The sequence below is a fragment of the Hylobates moloch genome, unplaced genomic scaffold (genome assembly GCF_009828535.3).
Source record: "Hylobates moloch isolate HMO894 unplaced genomic scaffold, HMol_V3 SCAFFOLD_11, whole genome shotgun sequence".
Classification (NCBI taxonomy): domain Eukaryota; kingdom Metazoa; phylum Chordata; class Mammalia; order Primates; family Hylobatidae; genus Hylobates; species Hylobates moloch.
In genome coordinates, this window is record NW_026652286.1 from 37,166,341 (window position 1) to 37,193,137 (window position 26,797).

General features: G+C 42.8%; 2 protein-coding genes and 1 long non-coding RNA gene across 4 annotated transcripts in view; 2 read left to right on the forward strand and 1 right to left on the reverse strand.

Moving 5' to 3' along the window:
* IRAG1 (inositol 1,4,5-triphosphate receptor associated 1) overlaps positions 1–9,654 on the forward strand; it is a 125,876-nt gene extending 116,222 nt beyond the window's left edge. For both annotated transcript variants that reach the window (XM_032166619.2, XM_032166617.2), the window contains 2 exons: positions 345–479; positions 4,370–9,654. In XM_032166619.2, coding sequence (XP_032022510.1) covers positions 345–479; positions 4,370–4,613 — 379 coding nt within the window. In that variant the 3' untranslated portion in view covers positions 4,614–9,654. The remainder of the gene's footprint in view (positions 1–344; positions 480–4,369) is intronic.
* The window catches only part of LOC116476518 (uncharacterized), a 59,287-nt gene that overhangs the window by 19,507 nt on the left and 12,983 nt on the right, over positions 1–26,797 (reverse strand). The gene's annotated exons all lie outside the window — the stretch shown is intronic.
* LYVE1 (lymphatic vessel endothelial hyaluronan receptor 1) lies at positions 12,266–24,041 on the forward strand. Its single transcript, XM_032166627.2, has 6 exons — positions 12,266–12,482; positions 16,602–16,773; positions 16,897–17,036; positions 20,217–20,522; positions 21,125–21,203; positions 21,730–24,041. The coding sequence occupies exons 1-6, from the start codon at positions 12,398–12,400 to the stop codon at positions 21,914–21,916; spliced, it is 969 nt and encodes a 322-aa protein (XP_032022518.1). The 5' UTR covers positions 12,266–12,397; the 3' UTR covers positions 21,917–24,041.

Sequence of the window (26,797 nt, forward strand, 5' to 3'; positions counted from 1 at the left end):
AGGCTGAAGCTCCACAGTCACGTGGAGAACAAATACAATCTTAGCCCTACGGAATGTTTTGTGGGTTAAGAACCCAGTCAGGAGACCCTGCGCCACATTTTTTCCCTGTCAGTTTTGTCACACTTTCACATAAACAGGAAGGATGACTGAGGAGTGAGGGGAAACGGTACTGGCATGAGCTGCCTTAGGATTCAGTAGAGCTTCCCAGCTTTTTCCTGTTTTGTGGAACCACAGGAAGCGCATAATTATTGGAGGTGCTGCTCAAGTCCCCTCCCCTCGGAACTCAGGAAAGAATGCACTGCATCTGGCCTTTCCAGACTCAACTGTTCCTTTTTGCCCCCCAGATTCCAAGAAGGTCTAAAGAAGACCAAAGAACTTCAAGACCTGAAGGAAGAGGAGGAAGAACAGAAGAGTGAGAGTCCTGAGGAACCTGAAGAGGTAGAAGAAACTGAGGAAGAGGAAAAGGGCCCAAGAAGCAGGTGAGAAGCCTGTGTTTGGAGTCCTTGCTGTTGCTGAAATCGGGGTTACAATTCATCTAATTTAAATGCACAAAATCCCTGGAAATGCCAGTTCAGGGCAGCAGTGAATCTGGGGCCCCAGTGAGTAGCCAAAGAAACCAAGAGGGCACGCATATTGGGAAGGAGGTAGAGGAAATCCCAAAGAGCCAAGATAGCTAGCAATGAGAAGTTTGCAAGAGCCTGAGAGGTCAGGGGCAGTCATGGGAAGGGAGCATGGCAATCAAGAGCTCCAGGAGCTAAGGAAGGGCGAAGGGCCCTGAGTGGAGTCCCTCATAGCCCAGCAATGGTTAGCTCATTTCCCAGATGAAATTATGGGTAGCCATTCCCATGAAAAGGCCCAAGACCGAGAGAGTTGACTCGAAGCCCTGGAGTGAGTTTCTTACAAGAACAGGGACAGGGAGGACACACAGAATAGAGGGCAAACTCAGCTCAGTGGCAAAGGTGAGTCTCCAGCAGGTGCCTACCATGCTGACCAATCAAGCTTGGTCACCCAGACAGTGTCTTCACTTTAGGTTGGAAATACTTGGGGTTTTCTTTTAAAATACTTTCTATTTCAAGGGTACTTTCCCCTAAGTTGAGGGAGGAGAATATAACATGTAGATAAAGACACTATAGACCTGTATCTTGTCCCACTTGTGGTTCCTGCCTGGCCTTTAGGATGCAAAATCATAGAAATGACCTAATTTAGTTCCAGGGCACTCCATGCAATGAAGTACCATAGGAATGAGGTCTCAGCCTCACCTGGCCTGAATTATCCCCCAGAAGTTCATGCTTAGGGATAGGATAAACTAGCACCCATAGATGAGGTGTGCTGTACCCCATAGATATAATAACCATGACAACATTCTGGATTTTCAGGACAGACCAATTTCATATATTCAGCTATGTTGTCTCTATTAGTATATTTAAACCACAAGTCTTGAATTTTGATTTTTTAAAATGTAGTAATAGCCACCTTGGAAAACCTTCACCAAAATCTGTTTTTAGCCCCCTGGGATATCTTGGGGTCCAGGGCAGCTCCAGACAAAATATCTAATCAGCTGCTGAAATATTATCTAATCTGGGTATGTATCGGTGCCTCATTGCTGGAAAACTCTGGAAACCACATGCATGCAGCAAATAGGTAATGAAGTGAAGATTAGAAGCAAAATGGATAGGCACACAGGAGCTACCAATAGAGCCAAGCTGGTGGAGACTTCAACTAAAGTCAGAGGTCTCAGCCCATGCCGGTCAACCCCATTGTTCAGGGGAAGGGCCATTAGGAGAACTGGAGAAATGCTTCTCCACTGAAAACAAATCACACACTGCCTCCCCAGTGAAAGAACCTCCAAGTTTAACAATTAAAGTGCAATCCCTACTCCAAGCAACCAGATCCTGTTCTACTTAGGCCTCACCTCCCTCCTGAGGGTTCTCTGCTGGTATTTCTCAGTCCACCACATTGCCTTCCTCCCCTTTAATGCAGTCAAGCAAAGCCCTAGACAAAAAGCCTTTCCTCTGGCACCCGTGAATATAGCAGAGACAGACTGGAACTTCTAACACTTCCAAACACTGAGAAAGAACAAAAGGGAAATAAACAGAGGGAGAGAGAGTACATGGAATATAAACAGTCTAGTTTGCAAAGCAAGGGGCTCAATGTCTTATCTAGCTAATTCAATCTCAGGCAATTGTCGGCTCCCTCCCATTTCATGAAACACCAGGGGAACTAAGGCTTAGCTTGGTTCCTTTCTGTCCAGCTCCTGGTCATCAGTGTGTGGCAATGGTGCCTGTAACATTTATCACTCACCTGCTCTCAAACATGATTTCTTCCCTGAAATGTTGGTACCTCACTAACAAGCAAGGTTTGAGGTTATTAAGAGTTCCATGTCCTACTTAGTGCATTTTTAAAACACTGGGTTCAGCCCAGCTGCCGATCACTTAAGAGATTCAACATCACACATTAAAGTATTTTTGTCTGAGTCACGTATCTGTTATATATAACAATTATGTTACAAATATTGCTCTCTTGAGGATCAGTTTAAATAAACTTTGGGTAAACCCCAATATTTTAACCATATTTAAACAGAGAGCACAGTCTTCTGACATTGAACAAGTAAGACTCATAAGGGACAAGATAAAACTTTTGTCTTTCCTCCCAACGGCTGTTCAAACCAGCTCTGTGCGGTTAAGAGGACATTTAGGTTCCTTTACTTTTCCAATAACTCTCAGGAAACAGAAGTTTACTTATAACAACCAAAAATTGACTTCTAAAGAAATTCTATTTCTAATCTATTTCTAAACTCTTTTATAGGCCAGGCATGGGTGACCAGCTAAGGTCACACAGCCAGATCTTGGTCTCTTCCTCTGGAGCCACACTGAAGAGTGGGGTTAGAGTAGGGGAAGTCACTCTGGCACCTTGTTTTGGAGGATGGAAATACAGCCCCAAAGGCTCCATTTCAGCATCCAACTCTGTCTAAATAGAATCTAGAGAATCTACAAAGGGCTGAGAGAAAATAAGCCTCTACTTCTAAACCCTCCCTTCCCAACAGTTGTGAAAATAGTCAATGATTTTCAAATCAGACAATGTGCTCACTTTCGTGCTTTCCTTAATTGTGACTGAAATGATCTGATGGGGTTCCCGCATGGAACAGAAACCTGTCAATGTTCTCTGTGGCCCTAGCATCCAAGGCAGGCGTTCTGAGCATCTGGTCCCTTTCTAAGGAGGGCATTTATTGAGTCTGTCAATCCTTTGTTAGTCATGCATTTTCTGCTACCTCTGAATTTGAGCTCTCTGCTTCTCAGCCAATGGCTTGGTCATTGCTGTGTGTGTGTGAGCCTCAGGATCTTCAGAAAGCTCTTCTATCACTTTCCCCACCTCCTTGGTTCAGGAATCCTCAGTATTCTCATTTTTCATATTATTTTTTAAATTGGATTAGAGGTTAAAAACATCAGGAAATCCTAGCTTAATGAAGGGGCTCAGGGCTTCTTCAGAGAGCTCTAGAATGAACTTGTCAAAGCAGGCCATCTGCCTGGTGTCTTTTTACCACACCACAGAGAGAGAGGACAAAATGAAAGACAGTTGGGAAGGAATCAAGAGGGAAAAGGGGCAAAAATGGAGAGGAAGAGAGAGATGAAAGGGAAGGAGAAAGAAGTGTGGAGAGAGTGAAGGAAGAAAAGGTGGAAGAGGGAGAAATTAGAGAATAAATATTAATGAGGTTGAGATAACATCATGAACAAACCACCCAGACATTTCTAGAGGCTTCTAATCTTCTGCCTGCTCTTGGATGGTTTGAAGTGAACTCTTGAGGTTGATCTAGTCCCTTGTCATTTAACAATGGATATCAAGCTTCTTAGAGTTTAGCACAGTCCTTCCACTCTGGACACAGTTAGATGTGGAACTGAGAACAATGAATTAGGCATCTGAGGCAAGGGACAGGTTAGAGCTTAGAACTGATCATTAATGCAGCTAGGTGCCAAAAAGATGCATGGCCAGCCAATCCTGTACCCCCGGGCTTGTGAGAGTGCAGATATCAGTAATCACCCCGTGAATAGATGAGGGCATGTATGGATGGATGATCAAACAATTAAGTAGAATGATCTAGACAAGTAGGTCTCAACTTCAAGGCTGTGGACTGGTGGAATCAAAATTACCTGGGAAAATTTAGCCAATGATTTCTAGACCATAACTTTGGATATTCTCATTCAGTATGCTTGGGGTATTTTGAACAATTGTTGCCAACCTAATCTACGCACAGCTGAGTTTGAGAACTATTGCTCAAGACAGCATAGAAGCTATCCGCAGAGAGAACTATGGGTCTGTGTATCATATGTGTGCCCAGTATACTAAAGCCTCTGCCTATTTTTTTCATTGACAGCAAACTTGAAGAATTGGTCCATTTCTTACAAGTCATGTATCCCAAACTGTGTCAGCACTGGCAAGTGATCTGGATGATGGCTGCAGTGATGCTGGTCTTGACTGTTGTGCTGGGGCTCTACAATTCCTATAACTCTTGTGCAGAGCAGGCTGATGGGCCCCTTGGAAGATCCACTTGCTCGGCAGCCCAGAGGGACTCCTGGTGGAGCTCAGGACTCCAGCATGAGCAGCCTACGGAGCAGTAGGAAACCTCACACCTAGCCAGTGCCCTGCTGTGAGACACTCAGACTACCACCCTTTCCCCAAGTATAACGTCAGGCCCAAGTGTGGACACACTGCCGCCCATCCCATCAGGTCATGAGGAAGAGTTCTTTTAACACTCGGCACTTCTGTGGGAGCTATTCATACACAGTGACTTGATATTCTTGGAGGATCAACAAAACTGCCCTGGGAAAGCATCCAGTGGATGAAGAAGTCACCTTCACCAAGGAACTCTATTGGAAGGATAGGTCTCCTGCCCCTAGCTCAGGTGGCTGGGGAGAACTAAAACACCTTCACTGGTGGTTGGGGGTAAGGAGCAGGGCATGGGGGAGGAGGAGGTAGGGGGAAGTAAAAAACTTACTCTCTTTTTTCCTCTCTGTAATTGGTTATCAGGAAGAATTTGCTTAATGACTAATACCCTAAGCATCAGACCTGGAATTTGGAGTTGCAAAGTGACTATCTTCCCATTTCCCATCTCATTTTCAATAACTTCAGCCTCCCATTCTTTCCTTTGGAATGAGAGTTTCTTTTTACAGAAGTAGGAAAGGCTTCTCAGAAAAAAAAAAAGTATAGGCTGAATTTAGCTCAGTGCTTGAAATGGGAAGATATGAATTATTATATACGCATGTGTCCACACATACACACATACTGTTGTGTACACACATACACACAACATGCCTGTGCACAGAGCCAACCCTTCAAAAGTGTGCTCTGGGTGTGTACCTCTGGATAAATAAGACGCATGCCAAGCCAACCCACAGATTTTCACTAGTGTGGGGCAGTCACCAGGCACCTGTTCAATGAGCTGTCCACACGGATTGAAGATGTTTTAAAAACACAGAAAACTCATGGCTTCAATGGCAGACTTACTAGTTGCCATTTCAAATGCCAACTCTGAGCTGCTGTACAGCACAATCTATTCTCTATTCTCTCTTTGAAAACAGTTAACCCACCTCACAGGTGAATGAGGAGAGAAGATGTGCTTTCTGCTTCAGTCTCTTACTCTGTGTGTGACCACACGCAAGGGTAAACTTGCACCTCAGTGCTTCAGTTCAAATGGGATTTCCAACCCAAGTATAATTAGGGGTGTTTCAGAGCATCCCCAGTTATTTAGCACAACACTGAAGGAGCATATTCCCTCTCCATTTTGACTTCTCTCTCCACTTTTACAGCCACTGCCTTCATCAGTTTTGTAGGGGTGTTGATTTCCATGTGGGTTTTGTTGTCATTGTTTTGCATTTTTGTTTTGTTATTGATATTGTTTGCTTTCATTGCTAAAACTCATATACGACTTACTATGAGCCAAGCACTGTTCTCAGTATTATATAGGTATGAATTCATTTAAGTCCTGAAGAAAAAGAAAAAAAAAAAATATGAAGTGGATACTACCCTTCCCATTTTCAAATAAGGAAACTGAAGCACAAAAAGAACAAGTAACTTGACAAGGACACCCAGGTAGTAAACTATGGGGCTGGAGCTCAACCCCAGGGTAGGCTGGCCCCAGAGCTGTGCTCTCCTTGACTCTTCTGATGGTCTCCTAGCTGGAAGCCTCACATTTCAGTCTCACTCCCCCAAGTGGCCCATCAGCTACTCCATCTCTGGCTCCCAAACTAAACAGTTTCTCTCATAGCGCTGGACCTCCACTCACTAGTTTTTTTTCCAGCTGTTCTTCTCTTTTCTTCAGGTCACTCTTCTTGACCAAGTGCAAAAATTATCCCCTCCATACCAGCTTTGATGACCTTCCTTCCATACTCCTCACCAGACACAACATAATAGGTCACACACTCCTCTGTGCTTTCTGGCACTTTTTAAACATTATTATTGTTGACCTTTACCTATAGTATATCATGGCCTATTTATGTATCTGTCTCCCCTAGCATTTTTCCTCAAAGACAAGAACCATGTCTTACCCATCTCTCGGGTAAGTGCCTAGCATGGTGGCTGATGTTTGGGAGGGTGTCATTAAATGTTGCTCAAAAGAACAAGCAAACATTCAAGGTGGTGGAGAGCAGCCTGGGGACAGCTGATATGCTGCATGCTTCTCAGTACCAGCACCATCACCACCATCACAATGCAAAAAGCAACATGTTTCTTAACCTCAGCTTATTCTGTTTCTCAGTCTACTCTGTGAGAGAGCAGGAATGAGACCAGACTAGCAACACCATTTCCAAGCTCAAGGACTGGGCTCAATGCAGTCACTCCTTCAGAGAGACCCCCCACCCCAAGCATGCCCCACTTTAAAATAGCATGTTTATTGAAGGGGGCATCCTTTACAGTAGCTAGAAAATGACTGAGGCCCAAGCCAGGGTTGATCAAGGATGTGCCATTAAGGTAAAGAGTTACAGAGCAGGGCAGAGGGACTTTGGGGGCAGAAGTGGATGATTTGCCTGGCCTCTTCCAGGGGGTCTGGATACAACTGAAGGAGCTTTAGCTACATGAGGCCCTCAGAGCCAAAGACAGGATGCAAGTGGAGTTCCAGAGAGTGGCTGTGGAAGCAGAACTCCAGGTAGGGAATGTTCGATCTCTGCCTCCCTTAAAGAAGGGCCAGGCTCAGCTGGCGCCATTGTTCACTTGGTCACAAGTTTCCCACCTTTGTTTCTGGATGAGTCAAAGGCCAGGAAGGCAGTTATGGAGAGCTCCTGCACCTCCAGCTGCCCCACAGAAAAGCCTGCAAGAGTACTTCCAGGCACAGGCCCTCTCCCACCCTATTCCATTTGTAAGCAAGGGAGGTCAAGGAAAAGGACATCTCCAAAAGGGAGCATAAGAATAGCCATATGTACAAGGGCTGAAAAAGTGCTCATGGGTCCATCTTTTCTGGAAAGCAAAGACCAGCCTGAAGCAGTGGGAGCTGCTGCCCAAGCGGTAGTGAACCGGAGAGAAACAGGCCCTGGATTTTCAATGAGAATGTGGATCTGAAAAGTCCCCCAAATGCCTCTGAAGTCTGACATCTCTGCTTAGCCCTAGGAGTCTGGTTCCCTGCCTTCAGTTGCAGAGTGATGTGTTTGTGTCATTGTTGATGTCACCTCCTAAAAAGACCTTCACTTTCTGGCTGCCACAAAGCCATATATGTTGCTCCCCATATACAGCCTGACAGAGTAAATGGAGAGGAAGTGCTGGATTTGTGTATCACTGGCTGTCAGTTCCTCATGTTGTTAAGCCTCACACAGGTGTGCTAGCATTGAACTGTAGAGTGTCACATACCTGAGTTTGAAAATAAAAGCACATTTCCAAACCTCTGGCAGCAGCCAAATGCCTCCTCATTTTATGGAGTTGATTTACAGTCTTACCCCAACCCAGAATTAGATGCCTTTGGGTATATTAGTGCATTCCAGAACCAAGTCAGAGGTCCCCAACCCTTGGTTTTTGTACTATGGGCTACCTCACAGGGGCTGGATCAGTTCCTCCTCTTCCCTTCCCTATTCTTGATCCTAGTTTCCTGTATCTTCCTGGTCTATGATTTTTTTAATTAACACATTTTGCTGTGATTGAGTCTGCTGAGTTTTTAACCAACCTGATTTCCACAGCTGAACTATTTTTTGGTCTTTCTTACAGCTAGCTGCAGGGAAATGTGGACTTTCCAAATCTAGTTCCCTAAAAATAAACTCTCCTGCTCAATACTTCACACCTTTTTTTACTCCCTTCTCTGCCTACCAAAGCCAGAGGATTCAGATGAGAATACTGAGACCCAAGAAAATGGCAGAACCACTAGATGGAAGCTGGGTCTTTGAATGAGCACTCCCAGTATTGAACTGTGACATGAATAAGAAATAAGATTTTAGTGTATTAAGCCACAGAGATTCCAGGATGTTTATAGCAGTTAGCCTACCCTAATGCATACATTTGAACCAGAAATTGTGTACTTTAATAGCAAAATTCCAAAATATGAAGTTCTAGCTTACCAGTTACATGGCAAGAAACAAAACTGCTAGAAAGATGGTAAGATGGTAAAGTCTTACCTGTGATAACTTGGAAAGCATCTCATGGTTAGCCTATTTATAAGTGGTGGAAAGAATCAGCGTTGGGGTATGGAAACTTCTCTTGGCTGCCTTTGGCAAGGTATTGCAGGAGAAATAATTGGCTATGTGGGAGCAGAAATGAAAAAGAATATAGAGCATTCAGAAATGTGAAAGATAGAAGGGTGAGAAAACCTGACCACTTCTAAATCCCAGACAGACTAAAAAGAGCTTTGAGTGCGAGCCAATAAAATTTCTCAGTTGAACAGATCGACTCAGCCTCATGGCAAAGGCTAGATTAAGGATGTGGCCCTTTGTGAGTTCAAACGAACTTAGTGTATTCACCACCAAATTTGAGGGGTATGGTGCTGAGAAACAAGAAATACTTCTTGAGAATTATGACTGGGAAAGGATTTGGGGTATGATTATTGGGACATGGAAGCAGAAATCTAACTTTGTGAGGGAATTTACAAAGAAACACAAGCCAGGACTAAAAACCCCTTTCATTGTTCAGGTGAGGAAACAGCTTTGTGGAGGAAAGAAAATATATCAGAGAGATACCTGCACCCTCATGTTTATTGCAGTAGTATTCACAATCGCCAAGATATGGTATTAAAATGTGTCCAGCAACAGATGAGTGGATGAAGAAAACATGGTATACATACACAACGGAATAGTATTCAGCTGTAAAAAATGAAATCCTGGCATTCACAGCAACACAGATGGAAATGGAGGTCATTATGTGAAGTAAAATAAGCCATGAACAGAATGTTAACACCACATGTTCTAATTCGTGGAAGCTAACAAAAGATCTCATGGAAGTAAAAAACAGAATAGAGGATACTAGTGGCTGGAAAGGGAAGAGAGAAGGGAAAGACGGATTTGTTAAAGGACATAAAATTAGGAGGAACAAGTTGTAGTGTTTTATGGCACTATGGGATGACTATAGATAACAATAACATATTTTCAAATAGCTGGAAGAGAAGATATTGAACACCCCCAACACAAAGGATAAATGTTTCAGATGATGGATATGCTAATTAGCCTGATCTGATTACTACATCTTGTTTGTATGGAAACATCAAAATGTACATGTTTATAATTATGTATTGATTAAAAATAAAATTTTTAAAAAATTAAGAAAATTTTGAGATCTTAGCTTATGCCAGTAGGAAGCAGACTGCAAAAGCTGTGCTATTCCCAAGGAGGGCATACTCCCTAATATCCACTTCAAATGTGGACAAGGAAGATTATATGCAAATGAATCTCCCAGAAGGATGCAAAGGGACGCAGAAAACAGTGGATGTGGAAGTTTCTCTCAGAAAGCAGATCAGAATCAAATTAAGGTTAAGTGACTGTGGAAGGCAGAATTTCTAGAATAGCCCTCCAAAGATGTCCCACCCCAATCCCTGGAGCCTTTGAATACGAGCTATCACTCTTGTTGTGTTACATTACATGGTACAGTTGACCTTAAGATACGGAGGTTATCCAGGTGGGCCCAGGAGCCCTTAAAAGCAGAGAGCTCGCCAGGCGCGGTGGCTCACGCCTGTAATCCCAGCACTTTGGGAGGCTGAGGCGGGCGGATCACGAGGTCAGGAGATCGAGACCATCCTGGCTAACAAGGTGAAACCCTGTCTCTACTAAAAATACAAAAAATTAGCCGGGCGTGCTGGCGGACGCCTGTAGTCCCAGATACTTGGGAGGCTGAGGCAGGGAATGGCATGAACCCGGGAGGCGGAGCTTGCAGTGAGCCGAGATCGCGCCACTGCACTCCAGCCTGGGCAACAGAGAGAGAGAAAAAAAAAGCAGAGAGCTCTGCTTGAGCCCAGGAGGTAGATGCTGCAGTGAGTCACGACGGCGCCACTGCACTCCAGCCAACAGAGCAAGACCCTGTCTCTTAAAAGAGCAGAGAGCTTTGTCTGGCTAACTGTAGAAGTGAAAGAGGGACTAGAAGTATGAGAAGGACTCAGTGTGTCATTGCTGCTTTGAAAATGGAAGGGCTCTAGGAGAAGAGAATGGTCCCCGGCCGACATCCTGCAAGGAAACAGGGACCTCATTCCCACAACCTCAAAGAAATGAATTCTGCCAACAACCTGAATGTGCTTGGAAGTGGATTCTTCCCCGGAGCCTCCGGGTAAGAGCCCAGCCCAGCCAGCACCTTAATGTCAGTTTCATGAGACCCAGGGCAGAGGACCCAACTGAGCCCACTCAGATCTCTGACATATAGAAGCTGTGAAATGATAAATGAGTACTGTTTAAGCCACTAAGTCTATGGTAATTTGTTGGACAGCAATAGAAAGCTGGCACAGCGGCCTTTCTAAGGCCTCTTCATTGGTATTCCAGAAATTCTATGGCTGGTGATCGCTGTGACTCTCATTCTCCTCCTTGACACAAAGCCTTGCCTTCCCTGATTCATTCTTCCCCTTCCTGTCTTCCTTCGTTCTTTTTATAATAAGTGAACAAATGCTAGAAAGCTAGCTCTCTTTCAGGCATGGTGTTGGTGTTAGGCTTTAAGAATAATCACGAAGAGGCCAGGACTCTGCCTGTCTGCCTCCCTGGTACTGTGAAGATAGAGTCATGCACGTTTCTGAGAAACCGGGGCTTGTGCTCACCCAGGTTATGAGGTTGGTATTGGAGATGTGTAAGGGCTGTTACCCTGGTCTCTTACAAGTTCTCTGCATTTGTTTAGAGCAGATTCTCTTTTTGTTATTGATATTTTTCACACAAATATCTAACTTTATGACCAGTACTACTTATATAAAAAAGAATTCGTTATCCATATACTTTTCCTATAAAAGACATTCATTTTGGAAAAATCTCATAAACCTTTGCCCAAGACATTGCTTACAAGCTAGAACTCCATAATTACCATGAAGCAAAAACCACTGAAAATCCAGCTGGAAAAACATAGAGTACACTCTGCTGGTACACAGCACAGATAAACCTCATGTTCGTGGAACAGGAAAGGTGGAGTTTGACTTGAATTCTGGCCTACCAGAATATTAAAGGAGTTATTAAGAGAAAGTTATTTTATAAAGGACCCCTGCGGTGATTACTATTGTAAAGTTAAAAATCCCTGGGGAAAGTGTAAAATGTTTAATTTTGTAAGTTGCCCTCCTCCTTGTGTTATGTAAATGTGAACGTTTATATGTGCCTGGTTTCTTTGAAAAAGGAATCACCTGTAGTGGTGTAGAGATTTCAAATGTGTAAAAGGAGACTCAAAGGAAGGCAGAAGGTTCTAGACTCAGTATTTAAATGGACATTTACTTTCATGAGCTTCAGCATCATACCCTGCAGATCACAAGGCCAAACAGCTGGGTGGAAAAATCACTGATTGCGGGAGGAAAAGAGGCACAACCTATGCTCAGTCTCCTTTAGGGACAGAGATGTTTCTAGGAATACATAAATGATGGACTCCACAGGCAGTAACAGTGAATGGTGTGAGAACTGAGCTGCTGGGGGAGGAGGAACAGCAGGGAATATGGGAATTGGGAGAACCTTTAGCAGTTCACACTGTGCTATCTGCCTTCCTCATTTGTGTGTTTTCTGAGTCAGCATTAGCTAAACTTTCCAGCAGGCCATCCACAAAGTACAGCCTGGGCGTTCAAGGGACGTCACTCATTTCCCCCAGTGACCTTGACAAGTCAGAAGCTTGAAAGCAGGGAAATCCGGATGTCTCGGTTATGAAGTGGAGCAGTGAGTGTGAGCCTCAACATAGTTCCAGAACTCTCCATCCGGACTAGTTATTGAGCATCTGCCTCTCATACCACCAGTGGCCATCTGAGGTGTTTCCCTGGCTCTGAAGGGTAGGCACGATGGCCAGGTGCTTCAGCCTGGTGTTGCTTCTCACTTCCATCTGGACCACAAGGCTCCTGGTCCAAGGCTCTTTGCGTGCAGAAGGTAGGTTTCTTACCAGATTTCCAAACTGAAGCAAGGCTTCAGTCCTAAGCCTCCTAAGCTGTTGACTATGGATTTCTGGGAATGAGGGTGACCTTCAATGTCAACAGCAGGTCTAATTGGTGGTACTGTTCTGCCAAAAATATACCACCATATCGTCAACTTCACCAAAATGATTGACATTTACGTTTGTATCATCTGGACTTTTACTTTTGGTTATGGAATATTTTTAATGAGGACATTTTGAAATAAAACATTGAAGAGAAACAACTTTATTTTTACTCTTTTTTTTATGGGTGGTATTTAAATTTTTTGTAGCAATGGGATCTCGCTTTGTTGCCCAGGCTGGTCTTGAACTCCTGGCTTCAAGTGATCTTTGTGCCTCAGCCTACCAAAGTACTGGGATTGCAGGCATGAGCCACTGCATCCAGAAGTAATAATTTTTTTTTAAGTATTTCATTGAAGAAGCAAACCATGATTGTAAAAAATTTAAAGCAATCACTAAGCTTGGGAATAATGGGTAACTTTAACTAAAATTGGCCTATTTTTATGTTTTTTGGGAGTGTTAGCATAATTATTTTAATTTTGATTTTATCATACCATGAATGAGGTGCAATGTTTTTAAAAAATATTCAGTAAATAGCAAATTAGCTGAAAAAAATCTGTAAAAATATAAGTTTGAAAATTAAGCCATCGGCTGTCTACTAAAGGAATGACAAAGTGATTGCTGGGCTTTTGAGATGCCTAAATGGAAACCTCATTTTGCACTGTAGGCAAAAAAATTGTAACCACAAATCACTCATTGCAGCTCTGGGCAAATGAAAATCTGAGCACTTTAATAGGAAAATGTGTGTTCCTATGCTGGAAGATGACCTGAGATATAAAATATGCTAGAAACAGACATTCAGAGTTGATTTATATATTGTTGCATTACATTTTATAAGAAAGGTCAGAGTTACATGATTAGTTTTTTAAAATACTGTTACTTTCAAATAAGTTTGGTCCTCTTTGAAATCCTCTGGGGAGACTATTTTTCCCCACAATGCTGCCATTATTCAAACTATTGGACACTGTGTTTTGAAAATGACTCCATCACACTCTGGACTATGCTCAGCAAGGGAAAAAGATTTCCTAAGGAAATTACATTTTTGGAAACAACCAAAAGTCATCATAACCATGACTGCAGAATAAAGTAGCTGATGAAGGTAGGTGAATGGGGGTGGGAACTATTTTTGAGGGCCAATTATATAGTGATCCAGAGCTAGGTGTGTATATACAATTTCATTTAATCCTCTCAAGAAGACAGTTTATAGGTGAAGTGACTTGCCCAATGTCATGCAGGCAGTACATAATAAATATTGGGTTTGAATCCAGCCCTATCTGATTCCTAAGCATATGCTATTATCCGATTCTGCATCCTTATATCTAACTCCTAAGCATACACTATTTCTACTATGTTTGCTGTTTCCTGAGAAATCTTAAGGAAGGAGTTACTGGAGTACCCCCTTAAATTCCAGCTCCCTCTTTTGATCCCTAAATGAAATAGGAAAGCATAAAATGACTAATGTCGTTGACTTCCTACTGGGCCCTGCCTCTGCTAGGTACAGGTTATCTAATTTAATTCTGATAAAAATCATGTGAAGAAGATATATCCATCCCCATTTTCAGATGAGAATGCTGACTTGCCTGATGTCCCAACAGCCAGTTAACAATAGAAAAAATATTCAAAGCTAAGTCTATCCACCTAGAATAAGTCTATCACTCCTCTAAATAATAGTATTTAGACTACAAATGACATATGATGAGAGGGTAGTAAGACCACTTGATAATGTGACAAATAAACCTCTGCAATCCATTCCCAAAGAAGTAGCTATAAGAGACCTGAGCAATAGCAAGCTCATGAGCTAAAAGAGCCAAATTTCAGGGTAAACGGTGTGTTCAGGGAGTTCAGCCTAGGGGTGTGTGTGTGTGTGTGTGTGTGTGTGTGTGTGTGTGTGTGTGTTTGTGTGTGTGTGTGTGTCTGTGTGTGTTCATTTCCTTATAGCACTGTGAAAGGTAAAACAGTGTCATTGTTAAGAACTGGGGGCCGGGTTGGGCACGGTGGTTCATGACTGTAATCTCAGCACTTTGGGAGGCCGAGGTGGGTGGATCACCTGAGGTCAGGAGTTTGAGACCAGCCTGGCCAACATGGTGAAACTCCATCTCTACAAAAAATACAAAAATTAGCTAGGCATGGTGTCTCGCGTCTGTAGTCCCAGCTAGTCAGGAGGCTGAAGCACAAGAGTTGCTTGGACCCGGGAGGCAGAGGTTGCAGTGAGCCGGGATCATGCCACTGCACTGCAGCCTGGGTGACAGAACGAGACTCTGTCTCAAAAAAGAAAAAAAAAGGGCCAGGCACAGTGGCTCACGCCTGTAATCCCAGCACTTTGGGAGGCCGAGGTGGGTGGATCACATGAGGTTGGCAGTTCAAGACCAACCTGACCAACATGGAGAAACCCTGTCTCTACTAAAAATACAAAATTAGCCAGGTGTGGTGGCACATGCCTGTAATCCCAGCTACTCGGGAGAATGAGGCAGGAGAACAGCTTGAACCCAGGAGGTGGAGGTTACGGTGTGCTGAGATCACACTATTGCACTCCAGCCTGGGCAACAAGAGCAAAACTCTGTCTCAAAAAAAAAAAGAACTGGGGTTGTTGCTTGGCCATACTGGTGCACACCTGTAGTTCCAGCTACTCAGGGAGGGTGAGGTGGGAGGATTGCTTGAGCCCAGGAATTTACGACCAGCCTGGGCAACATAGCAAGATCCATCTCTTGGGAAAGAAGAAGGAAAAAAAAGGAACTGGGGTTTTAGAATCAGGCATAATTGAGTGTGTGCTCCCAATCTGCCACCACAGCAAGGTTCATATGGAGGACTTAGAAATGCTCCTTCCATGTTTTCAAAAAGAAACTTCCATTAGATATCAACCTAGAAAGTGGTCAAAGCATTTGACTGAGCATCCAATACACAGAGCTGTGTACAAGCAATTACTTGAGAGATTTAAATGTCCTTTTATGGATGTTTGTGGATGAAGCCCAGTAGGAATAATGTATTTGAATACAATACAACTTGGCAATTTCATACAGGTCTATACATCCCAGAACCCAGAGAAAAGGGTTCAAAAGAATTCCAAAATCCATTAGATTTTGAGTAGAAATATTATTCATATCTTACTTATTCAACAGCGTCAGCTTCTGTGGGGTAATCAACCATTAGCAGACCAAAACCAAAATGCTTTAAAGATAATGATAATGTTATGTGTGATTTATTAAGCACCTACCATGTGGCAGGCACTATGCTAAACATTTGTATTAGAATTTACTCATTTAACTTTCACTACCCTATTCAGTAGACACTGTTACTCTCTTGAATTTATAAACAAGGAGGCTCAAAGAGCTGAAGATTAAAGAGATGAAGTATCTAGGCTAAGGTCACAGAGCTAGCAAGTGACATATGCTAGATCTAAGCCCAAGTCTGACTCTAAAATTCTGCTTTCTTTATTTAGTTTTTCTGCCATTCAAGGTTTACTGCCAGGTCCTCCAGCAACTTCTGAGTAAGCCTGCCCCCCAATGGCCAAAAGACCTGGAACTGAGAGCACTCACATTCTTTATAACAAGTGTGACATTTGCAGCCCATCTCACAAATAGTAGTGTCCCCAAACCACATTAGTTTGGGGTATTGCTAACTATTCTATTAACTAGAGCCCTGAATTCTATCTTTCTCAAAGTCTCAGATGCTTCATTTTACAGACGCCAGAAAGGTTTGCAGTAACTGCTTCCCTTAGACTGCACCCCAACAACAGGTAGCCAAAGCCCCTATGTGGTGAGCAAGGCATCTTAATGCAGTGGGATGGGATAGACTTTGATCGGGCGACATTTACAGCTTGGATAAGAACAAGCATCCATCTAGCCCAGCAGACGGTCCTTGTGGAAAATGCCTGGTCTGTGTCCTGTTATTCTAAACCCCAGTCCCGGCCAGATAGACCTCCCTGCTGCATCAAGACGATATGCTCTGCTAGGAAGGAGAGTCTGAGGGCTGGAAACAAGGACAGCAGCAAACTGAGGACCTATGTGATTCCTTTGCAGAGCTTTCCATCCAGGTGTCATGCAGAATTATGGGGATCACTCTTGTGAGCAAAAAGGCAAACCTGCAGCTGAATTTCACAGAAGCTAAGGAGGCCTGTAGGCTGCTGGGACTAACTTTGGCCAGCAAGGACCAAGTTGAAACAGCCTTGAAGGCTAGCTTTGAGACTTGCAGGTGAGAAAAAGCTGGTTTCACTGTCACTGCTGAAGTTCTTTTTTAGCTCTGTGTTCTTGTTCAGCAATAGAGATGAAGCCTTCTAATCATTTTTCTGTTCAACTAGTGTGTATTCTTTTACAGCTATGGCTGGGTTGGAGATGGATTCGTGGTCATCTCTAGGATTAGCCCAAACCCCAAGTGTGGGAAAAATGGGGTGGGTGTCCTGATTTGGAAAGTTCCAGTGAACCGACAGTTTGCAGCCTATTGTTACAACTCATCTGGTAAGTCTGATCTGCAGCCTTTCCACGTGGCATTCTCTGGGTATCTCTCACTCTGAGACCTGTATGGGAAGAGTAACCCTGAGCAGCAGCAGAAGCAATCACAGCCACGGCCATCTAATTCTCCCAAAACTGTCTCTCTGGCCAGGCTAGGGGTGGCAATATGCCCCTCAGAGGAAAAAGTTAGGAGAGATATAACTGAACAGCAACACAGGAGAAGACATTCAGGAGGCTCAATTACCACTGCCAACCATCCCTGCATCCTATAAGATAAGCAGGCAGAAGGGAAGGAAACAAAGGTACAGATGTATGTAATGCATCCATTATGGACGAAGCAATGCACAGTCGTCCCTCAGTGTCAGTGGGGGATTGGTTCCAGCACCCCATCATATACAAAAATCCACAGATGCCCAAGTCCCTGATATAAAATGGGGTCATATTTGCATATAACCTACACACATCCTCCTGTACACTTTAAATTATCTCTAAACTACTTACAATACGTAATACAACGTAGATGCTATGTAAACAGTCATTGTACTGTATTATTTGCTTTTTTATTGTTGTATTGTTATTTTTCTCTTTTTTCCAAATATTTTCAATCCAAGGTTGGTTGATTCCACCTACATGGAACCTACAGATCCATAGGTCTTACTGTACTAGGTTATCTCACTGAACCTTGACAACTTCCCTATGAGATATGCTTTATCATCCCCACTTTGCAAATAAAGAAACCGAGTTCAGGCCGGGCACAGTGGCTCACGCCTGTAATCCCAGCACTTTGGGAGGCCGAGGCGGGTGGATCACGAGGTCAGGAGATTGAGACCATCCTAACACGGTGAAACCCCGTCTCTACTAAAAATACAAAAAATTAGCCAGGCGTGGTGGCAGGCACCTGTAGTCCCAGCTACTCGGGAGGCTGAGGCAGGAGAATGGTGTGAACCCAGGAGGTGGAGCTTGCAGTGAGCCAAGATAATGCCATTGCACTCCAGCCTGGGCGACAGAGCGAGACTCCGTCTCAAAAAAAAAGAAACCGAGTTCAAAGGATGTAAATGCATTTGTCTAAGGTCTCATTACTGTAAAGGTTCAGACTCAGGTCTAACTCTGAAACCGCGCTCTTTCCACTGTACCACATTCCTTTAGAATTTTAAGAACCAGACCCAGTCTCCATTTTATGAAGGAAAAGATTGACACCTGGAGGGTAGCACTGATTTGTTCATGGTCATGAAGTCACCCACTAACCTTGCTTGAAGACCTTGGCTGCCTTAGCCCAAGTGCTTCACCTAAGTACTTCTCAGAAAGTTTTTCTTTTACTAAATACTCACTTGCTCTCAGTTTGTCATAAGGACCCCTGTCTGATTATTACTCTTCACACATACTCATCTATCTGACCTTCTGAAGGTTAGGTGGCTGAGAGGTCATACACAGGATAGATTTCAAGATCATTCTCTAAGATCCGAGAGATAAATGTGTACCAGCCAATATTAGCAAAAACTGTCCCAGAAAGGCAATATAGGATCCAAGTAGTTCCCTGATCTGGAGGGCTTTGGCAGAGAAAAGGCCCATGGAGAAACTTTGACCAGTTCCCTCACTTCATGGATGAAACAACTACAGTTCAGAACAGGGGCTTAGCTTGTTCAAGGTCCTACAATCAGTTAGTGGCAGAATCAAGACTGGAATATAGGGCTTCTCCTAACATTGTATTTGCCATCTTCCTTCCCTTCTCTGCCTCTTTGATCTATCAACACTGGCTGGGGAATTGGTGAGCTACATGCCTGCATACCTCATAGCCAGCCCATGCCTGTCAAATGGCTTTGCTTTTTAACTGCCTTCCTGCCAGCTGGCAATGTGATGATACCCAGCCCTCTGACTAAACAGAGAAGAGCCAGAGGAAGAGGACTTGGATTTGTCTATTTCTTCATGGTTTCATTTAACTTGTACTCCCATCCCATGTATTTCTTTTCTTTTTTCCAGAGATAATTTTATTTTATTATTTTATTTTTATTATACTTTAAGTTCTGGGATACACATGCAAAACGTGCAGGTTTGTTACATAGGTATACATGTGCCATGGTGGTTTGCTGCACCTATCAACCCGTCACCTACGTTAGGTATTTCTTTTAATGCTATCCCTCCGCTAGCACCCACCCCCCACCCCCAGCTGATGCTACCCACTGCCATAAATAATTAGGGACTTAAAATAGATGCAAATTTATATTATAATATATTGCATGGCTCTGTCATTTACTAGCTCTATGACTTTGGGCAAGTTATTCAATTTCTCTAAACTTCAGTTTCCTCCTGTGTAAACAAGGGTTTGATAATATTGTTCAATGAGATACCTATTTAAACACTTACTGCCATGGTCAACTCAGATTAAGATGCTTTAACAAGTGTTTCCTCTCTAGCACATGCAACAGATTGGAAAGCAAAGCCTTATCCCTCTCCTGGCCCCTTTTTGTTCACTTTTTTTTTTAATGAGCCCAGAAATATCAGCTCTTAGCATATCTTTGTCCCAAAGTGACACCACATGTGTATATTTGGTCTTCCAATCTATACTTTCCTTCCTTTCCCTTTTCCTTCCTTCTCTATTCATCAAATAGTTATTGAGCATGTGCTATGTACCACACACAGTGCTCATACCATGATGACCAAGACAGATGGGGTTTCTGCTGCCAGAGAGCTTGCAGTCCAGTGGGGAACAGTGTAATGAGAACTGTGACAAGGAAGTACAAGAACATATGCCTGGGGACCCAATCAAGTCAACAAGTCTGCCTGAGAAAGACAGGGTCAATCTGAGACCTGAGGGATGAGTCAGAGTAAGCTAAATAAAGAGAGGCAAAGAGTCATAAAGGTGAATAAAGCATCGTGGTGCAAGGCTTGGATGTAAGATAAAGTGTATCAAGGAATTTCAAATAATTTCAGTATGGCAGGGGCAATGAGAGAAAAAGAGCAGATGAGGCTGGCATGTTAGCAGGGGCCAAATCACAGAAGGCCTTGTAGGCCATACAACAAAGATAGCCACTGAAGGCTTCTAAGGATGGAAGTGATATGGTTAGATTTGCTTTTTAAAGACCATTCCAGCTGCAGTATAAGGGGTTTGGAGGTACTAAGTCTAGAGGCAGGAAGAACAGTTAGGAGGCTGTTGCAATACTTTTATTTCATGTTTCCCTCTCCCAACAGATACTTGGACTAACTCGTGCATTCCAGAAATTATCACCACCAAAGATCCCACATTCAACATTCAAACTGCAACACACACAACGGAATTTATTGTCAGTGACAGTACCTACTCGGTGGTGTCCCCTTACTCTACAATACCTGCCCCTACTACTACTCCTCCAGCTCCAGCTTCCACTTCTATTCCACGGAGAAAAAAATTGATTTGTGTCACAGAAGTTTTTATGGAAACTAGCACCATGTCTACAGAAACTGAACCATTTGTTGAAAATAAAGCAGCATTCAAGAATGAAGCTGCTGGGTTTGGAGGTAAATGGTTTCTCTGTCTATGTTACGTGTGTATGTATGTTCATGCATAACAGACAATTCATAGAATCCTGCCTGTCTCTAGATGAGGCACTCAGGATCTGTCAAATACTAATAAAAGCTTAACACAAACTCAACTTTCATAAAGTCATAGAATCTGAGAGCTGTAAAGAACCTTAGTGATTAAGCTAAAAAGTATAAGTATAAAAGAATTTCACTGTTGAAAACTCAAGACTTTTAAAAATAAATCACTATCTGTTCCTATGCAGAAGTTCTTTTTAAAATATATACCCTAAAGGCCTATGACTTTATTCTAGTCATCTCTTTCTCAGGCAGGCTTGTTGACTAGAGTAGGTCTCAAGGCCATGGAGGAGAAATGAACTCTGTCATATTGCAACTGATAGAATTGAGAGAGTGTGAGAAGCAAGGCCAATGATTCTACAAGCATGAAGCAAAGAAGCTGGTGTGGGCCCAACATCATAAGGGGCTACAGAGAAGGTTTTTCTCCTGTACTGTCTACTATCTCAATCACCTGGATCATTCAATGAGCATTACACACAATGTTTAAGTGAAGGACCAACAGGCCATGTCTCTGTTCCTTGCAGGTGTCCCCACGGCTCTGCTAGTGCTTGCTCTCCTCTTCTTTGGTGCTGCAGCTGGTCTTGGATTTTGCTATGTCAAAAGGTACGGTTGTTGGCGTACTGCTAGTCTTGTAATCTTTGTCACGTTTCTATCCTGTACTTTTTCAGGGTCGCTACTGGCATTTTGCTGATCAAAATGGAGATAGCAGTCCTCTTATACTGTAAATTTCTCGCTCATCTCATCTCTTTCCCTTCCGCTCAATCTTTTCTATTTCAGCACATGCATGTCATCCAGCCATCAGTCAATGACTGTCCTTTGAAAATCAAGAAATAAAAAAAATTGGCATCTGGGGAAAATTTATATGCTTTATTTGATTTTTGGTTCTTTGGTTTTGTTGGAAGAGTTATGTGGTCAGCCTAAAGTCTGGCCTGCAAACATATTGTCCAATTTAAATGAATCCATTAAGGTGGTGATGTCTTAATGTATTAGAGCATGCATGTGCTGGCATCACTCTGAAATAAAGGTATCCAGTGTACTGTGCCAATATGTACCATGGCCAAAAAGTGTTATCTATCGTTATGTGTGTTACACAGAGTCTCTCACTTTAATTTCATGTTTATGCCTAAAGGTATGTGAAGGCCTTCCCTTTTACAAACAAGAATCAGCAGAAGGAAATGATTGAAACCAAAGTAGTAAAGGAGGAGAAGGCCAATGATAGCAACCCTAATGAGGAATCAAAGAAAACTGATAAAAACCCAGAAGAGCCCAAGAGTCCAAGCAAAACTACCGTGCGATGCCTAGAAGCTGAAGTTTAGATGAGACAGAAATGAGGAGACACACCTGAGGCTGGTTTCTTTCATGCTCCTTACCCTGCCCCAGCTGGGGAAATCAAAAGGGCCAAAGAACCAAAGAAGAAAGTCCACCCTTGGTTCCTAACTGGAATCAGCTCAGGACTGCCATTGGACTATGGAGTGCACCAAAGAGAATGCCCTTCTTCTTATTGTAACCCTGTCTGGATCCTATCCTCCTACCTCCAAAGCTTCCCACGGCCTTTCTAGCCTGGCTATGTCCTAATAATATCCCACTGGGAAAAAGGAGTTTTGCAAAGTGCAAGGACCTAAAACATCTCATCAGTATCCAGCGGTAAAAAGGCCTCCAGGCTGCCTGAGGCTAGGTGGGTTGAAAGCCAAGGAGTCACTGAGACCAAGGCTTTCTCTACTGATTCCACAGCTCAGACCCTTTCTTCAGCTCTGAAAGAGAAACACGTATCCTACCTGGCATGTCCTTCTGAGCCCGGTAAGAGCAAAAGAATGACAGAAAAGTTTAGCCCCTGAAGGCCATGGAGATTCTCATAACTTGAGACCTAATCTCTGTAAAGCTAAAATAAAGAAAGAAATAGAATAAGGCTGAGGATACCACAGTACACTGTCAGCAGGGACTGTAAACACAGACAGGGTCAAAGTGTTCTCTGAACACATTGAGTTGGAATCATTGTTTAGAACACACACACTTTTTCTGGTCTCTACCACTGCTGATATTTTCTCTAGGAAATATACTTTTATAAGTAACAAAAATAAAAACTCTTATAAATTTCTATTTTTAACTGAGTTACAGAAATGATTACTGAGGAAAATTATTCAGTAATTTGTTTAAAAAGTAATAAAATTCAACAAACATTTGCTGAATAGCTACTATATGTCAAGTGCTGTGCAAGGTGTTACACTCTGTAATTGAATATTATTCATCAAAAATTGCATATAGTAGAACGCTATCTGGGAAGCTATTTTTTTCAGTTTTGATATCCCTAGCTTATCTACTTCCAAATCAATTTTTATTTTTGCTGAGACTAATCTTATTCATTTTCTCTAATACAGCAACCATTATAAGCTTAATTTATTATTAACATACCTAAGAAGTACATTGTTACCTCTATATACCAAAGTACATTTTTAAAGTGACATTAACAAATGTATCACTAGCCCTCCTTTTTCCAGAAGGGCCTGAGAGATGCAGAAATATTTGTGACAAAAAATTAAAGCATTTAGAAAACTTCTTTGTTTTCTTATTTACATAGATGCATTATGCCTTTCGTGTAAAATTAAAGTGAGGACCAGATCATACCATATTGTTTGCAAAAATAAAAGGGACAACGTTGGTTGTTAAAATACAAGCATATGTCAACCAAACAGCATATATCATATGGGGCTATTCATGCTCCAAACATTTTATTTTGAGTTGGCCAAGTACATACACATTAAACAGTCCTTTGCTAGAGATGCTGGCCCTACATTTCCATCCATTTCAGAATTCACCAGGGAACTAGAGATTCAGGATGGCTCATTTGTCTCACTTTTGACAGTCCTGCTTCTCTAGTTTTCTCTTTCCCTCCCCCTTAGACTGCTAATTGTCTTCTTTCTCTCACCAGTGACCCCACAGCTCTATGGTTCCTTTAGCCCAGATGCCACAACCTGCTGGCATAATCTTTTCCGGTTGGCCCACAGAGTATAATCTTAAAATTTGGTTTCATTGCCAGGCATTAAAAATCAAGAGATTTCACATGTTTACATTTCTGGGTTCCCTCTAAAAATGGAAAGATCTGGAAGTAAAGAACCCATGTTCCCTCATAGCAATCATTATCTGATACTGAGTAGCGGCTGTCCCTTTTCAATGGGGTCTGCTCTTTGTTTCACCACAGTCCTCATGACTCTCTATTGCACACTCATGCCAAAGTAAAGGTGCCCTTTCCTAACACTGTTGCCTTTTCTTCATACCCAGCCCATGTCCCTCATATATATCACCTGCCTGCCCCAGTAGGTCTATGAGTTTGAAACTAGTTTGTCAGTCCTTAAGCTTTATCAGCTTCATCCATTTCTCAGGGAGTAAAGAAGAAAAGAGGGAAAGCGCCGAAGTAGTGATCTTCCCTCTGTGTGTTAGCTGAAAAAAACAGATCTCCCACACCACATCTCCCATCTTGTGGGCATCTACTACATATTAGAATGCTACCATCTTCTCCTGTTAAACAGGTTTGTGCCCTATCCAGGAGGAGGAAGGGGGGAGGAGAAAACCCCACCCAGCCACATAAAATCACTCAATAGCCCAAATATCATGTGCAAACATACTGATAAGAATGTAACTTCCATGATTATGGAAGGAAGGAAGGAAGGAAGGAAGGAAGGAAGGAAGGAGGGAGGGAGGGAGGGAGGGAGGGAGGGAAGGAAGGAAGGAAGGAAGGAAGGAAGGAAGGAAGGAAGGAAGGAAAGAGGGAAGGAAGGAAGGAAGGGCTGGCTGATTTATGGAGCATCTACTAAGTGGCAGTCATTTTACATGTTGCCTCATTTAATCTCTACACTTTCCCTGAGAGGTGAGGATAATTACTGCCATTGTTATTAATTAGAAAACTTGATGTTTAGAGAAGTTAAATCACTTTCTGAGGTCACAGGTCTAGTTAAATGGTAAAGGTCAGAGTGACTGCAAAGCCCATGCTCCTTTCCCTACACCACAGTGCTTCTCTTGCAAATGACAATATAGAAATGTAAACTATTCCAATATGCAAGCTTGAAATTGGACACTTACCACAAACAACAGGAGTGAAGTAAGGAAAACAACTTAGGACTCCTGTGTCAACTTCACAGAATCTATCTTAAATCCGTTGGCAATGACAAGGAGAAAAAGAGAACCACTAAAGAACTTTAAGAACTGCCTCCTCGTTGATGTAGACACCAACCTCAACAAAGACCTACCTGAGCCAGTTCATAGGGTCAGAAAATGTAAGGCTCAGAAGGATCCAGAATAATTTCCTCTAAAACCTTCATTCACAGAGTAAATAAAATGAAGCCCAATGTCACAGATAGCTAAAGTTAGTGCTTGGTCTAGAAATTTCCTCCTTATTTAAATTTTCTTTATTCTCCACTGAACAAAGAGAAATTGGAAGAATACAAGGGATCTCCCCACTTCAGACCTACAGTCCACCTCGCCACAGCCAGTCTTCAAAAGAGGCAGGTGGAGAGCCACGTGATGGCATTTTCAGCTGGTGCAAAGGATCTTCCCTGCCCTTTCAGAATGCCCCTTCTCCATGCCTGCCTCCCTGGCTCACACAGAATAAATCCACTCCTTTGAGCAAAGATACTCTATCCTGATAAGGAATGGTCTGCAAAATTGTATGCTTTTATAAAGGCCAGGCCACTATCAAACATTAACATGCCAATATAGGTCCAATCAAGCAAAGCTGATTTCCAAGAATAGGAAGCTGGACTAACGCAGATGACTTGAGGCTCCACACAGGGCTTGCACACAATTGGAGTCTACAGATATCATTTGGCTTGAACAGAATCGAATCATATTGATTTCTAGACAAGGATCCTAAATTGTATTGCCTCTAGACCTTCAGCTAGTACCTAAAGCAAAATCAATTGCTCTAGGGAAAAACAAGTTTGTAAAGACAATAATAACATGCAAGTAAATACATTTTTACTAAGGAATGGGAGGGTCTCTCACACCAAAAAGAAAATGTTTTACTATTATGAATAGTGCCACAATAAACATACATGTGCATGTGTCTTTATAGCAGCATGATTTATAATCCTTTGGGTATAAACCAGTAATGGGATGGCTGGGTCAAATGGTATTTCTAGTTGTAGACAGCAAAGAATTGGAATCAACCCAAATGTCCATCAATATAGACTGGATTAAGAAAATGTGGCACATATACACCATGGAGTACTATGCAGCCATAAAAAAGGATGAGTTCATGTCCTTTGTAGGGACATGGATGAAGCTGGAAACCATCATTCTGAGCAAACTATCACAAGGACAGAAAACCAAACACCGCATGTTCTCACTCATAGGTGGGAATTGAACAATGAGAACACATGGACACAGTAAGGGGAACATCACACACCAGGGCCTGTTGTGGGGTGGGGGGAGCGGGGAGGGATAGCATTAGGAGATATACCTAATGTAAATGACAAGTTAAAGGGTGCAGCACACCAACATGGCACATGTATACATATGTAACAAACCTGCACGTTGTGCACATGTACCCTAGAACTTAAAGTATAATAATAAAAAAAGACAAAAAATAAATATCATGCTTGAAAAAAATAAAATTTAAGCCTCTGTTTCAGAAAAACTCCCGAGCCTTGTTTTACCTCTGCTCTCACACCACCAAAACAGTCATCAACAAAGAACTCAATGACCAAAGGTAAGGGAGTTTTCCCCACACAACAAGCCGCAGACAACAGCTGGGTGTCCTCTAATTAAATTCTGACACTATCTACCTGGAGATAGCGTCAGATCCCACATGGGGAGGGCTCGGTCCCCAAAACTGCCCCCCACCCCACAGACACCAGTCGTAAGTCTGGGCCTCCAGAACTCCCGACGACCCGCTTGAAGTAGGGGTTCTCATGAGCCCCTCTTTGGGTTCAATTAATTTGCTGGAGCTGCTCACAGAACTCAGAGAAACACATTTACAGGTTTGTTATAAATGTTGTTAACGAAGGATATAGATGAAGAGATGTGTAGGGCCAGGTAGGGAGGAAGGGGTGCAGAGATTCCATGCCCGCGCCATCTTCCAGGAACCTCCATGTGTTCAGCCATCCGGAAGCTCTCCAAACCCTGTCCTTTTTGTTTTTTACATAGGCATGATTGACAACTGCGTAGAAATGTGATTGGACAAAAAGGATATGACCTCATACTAA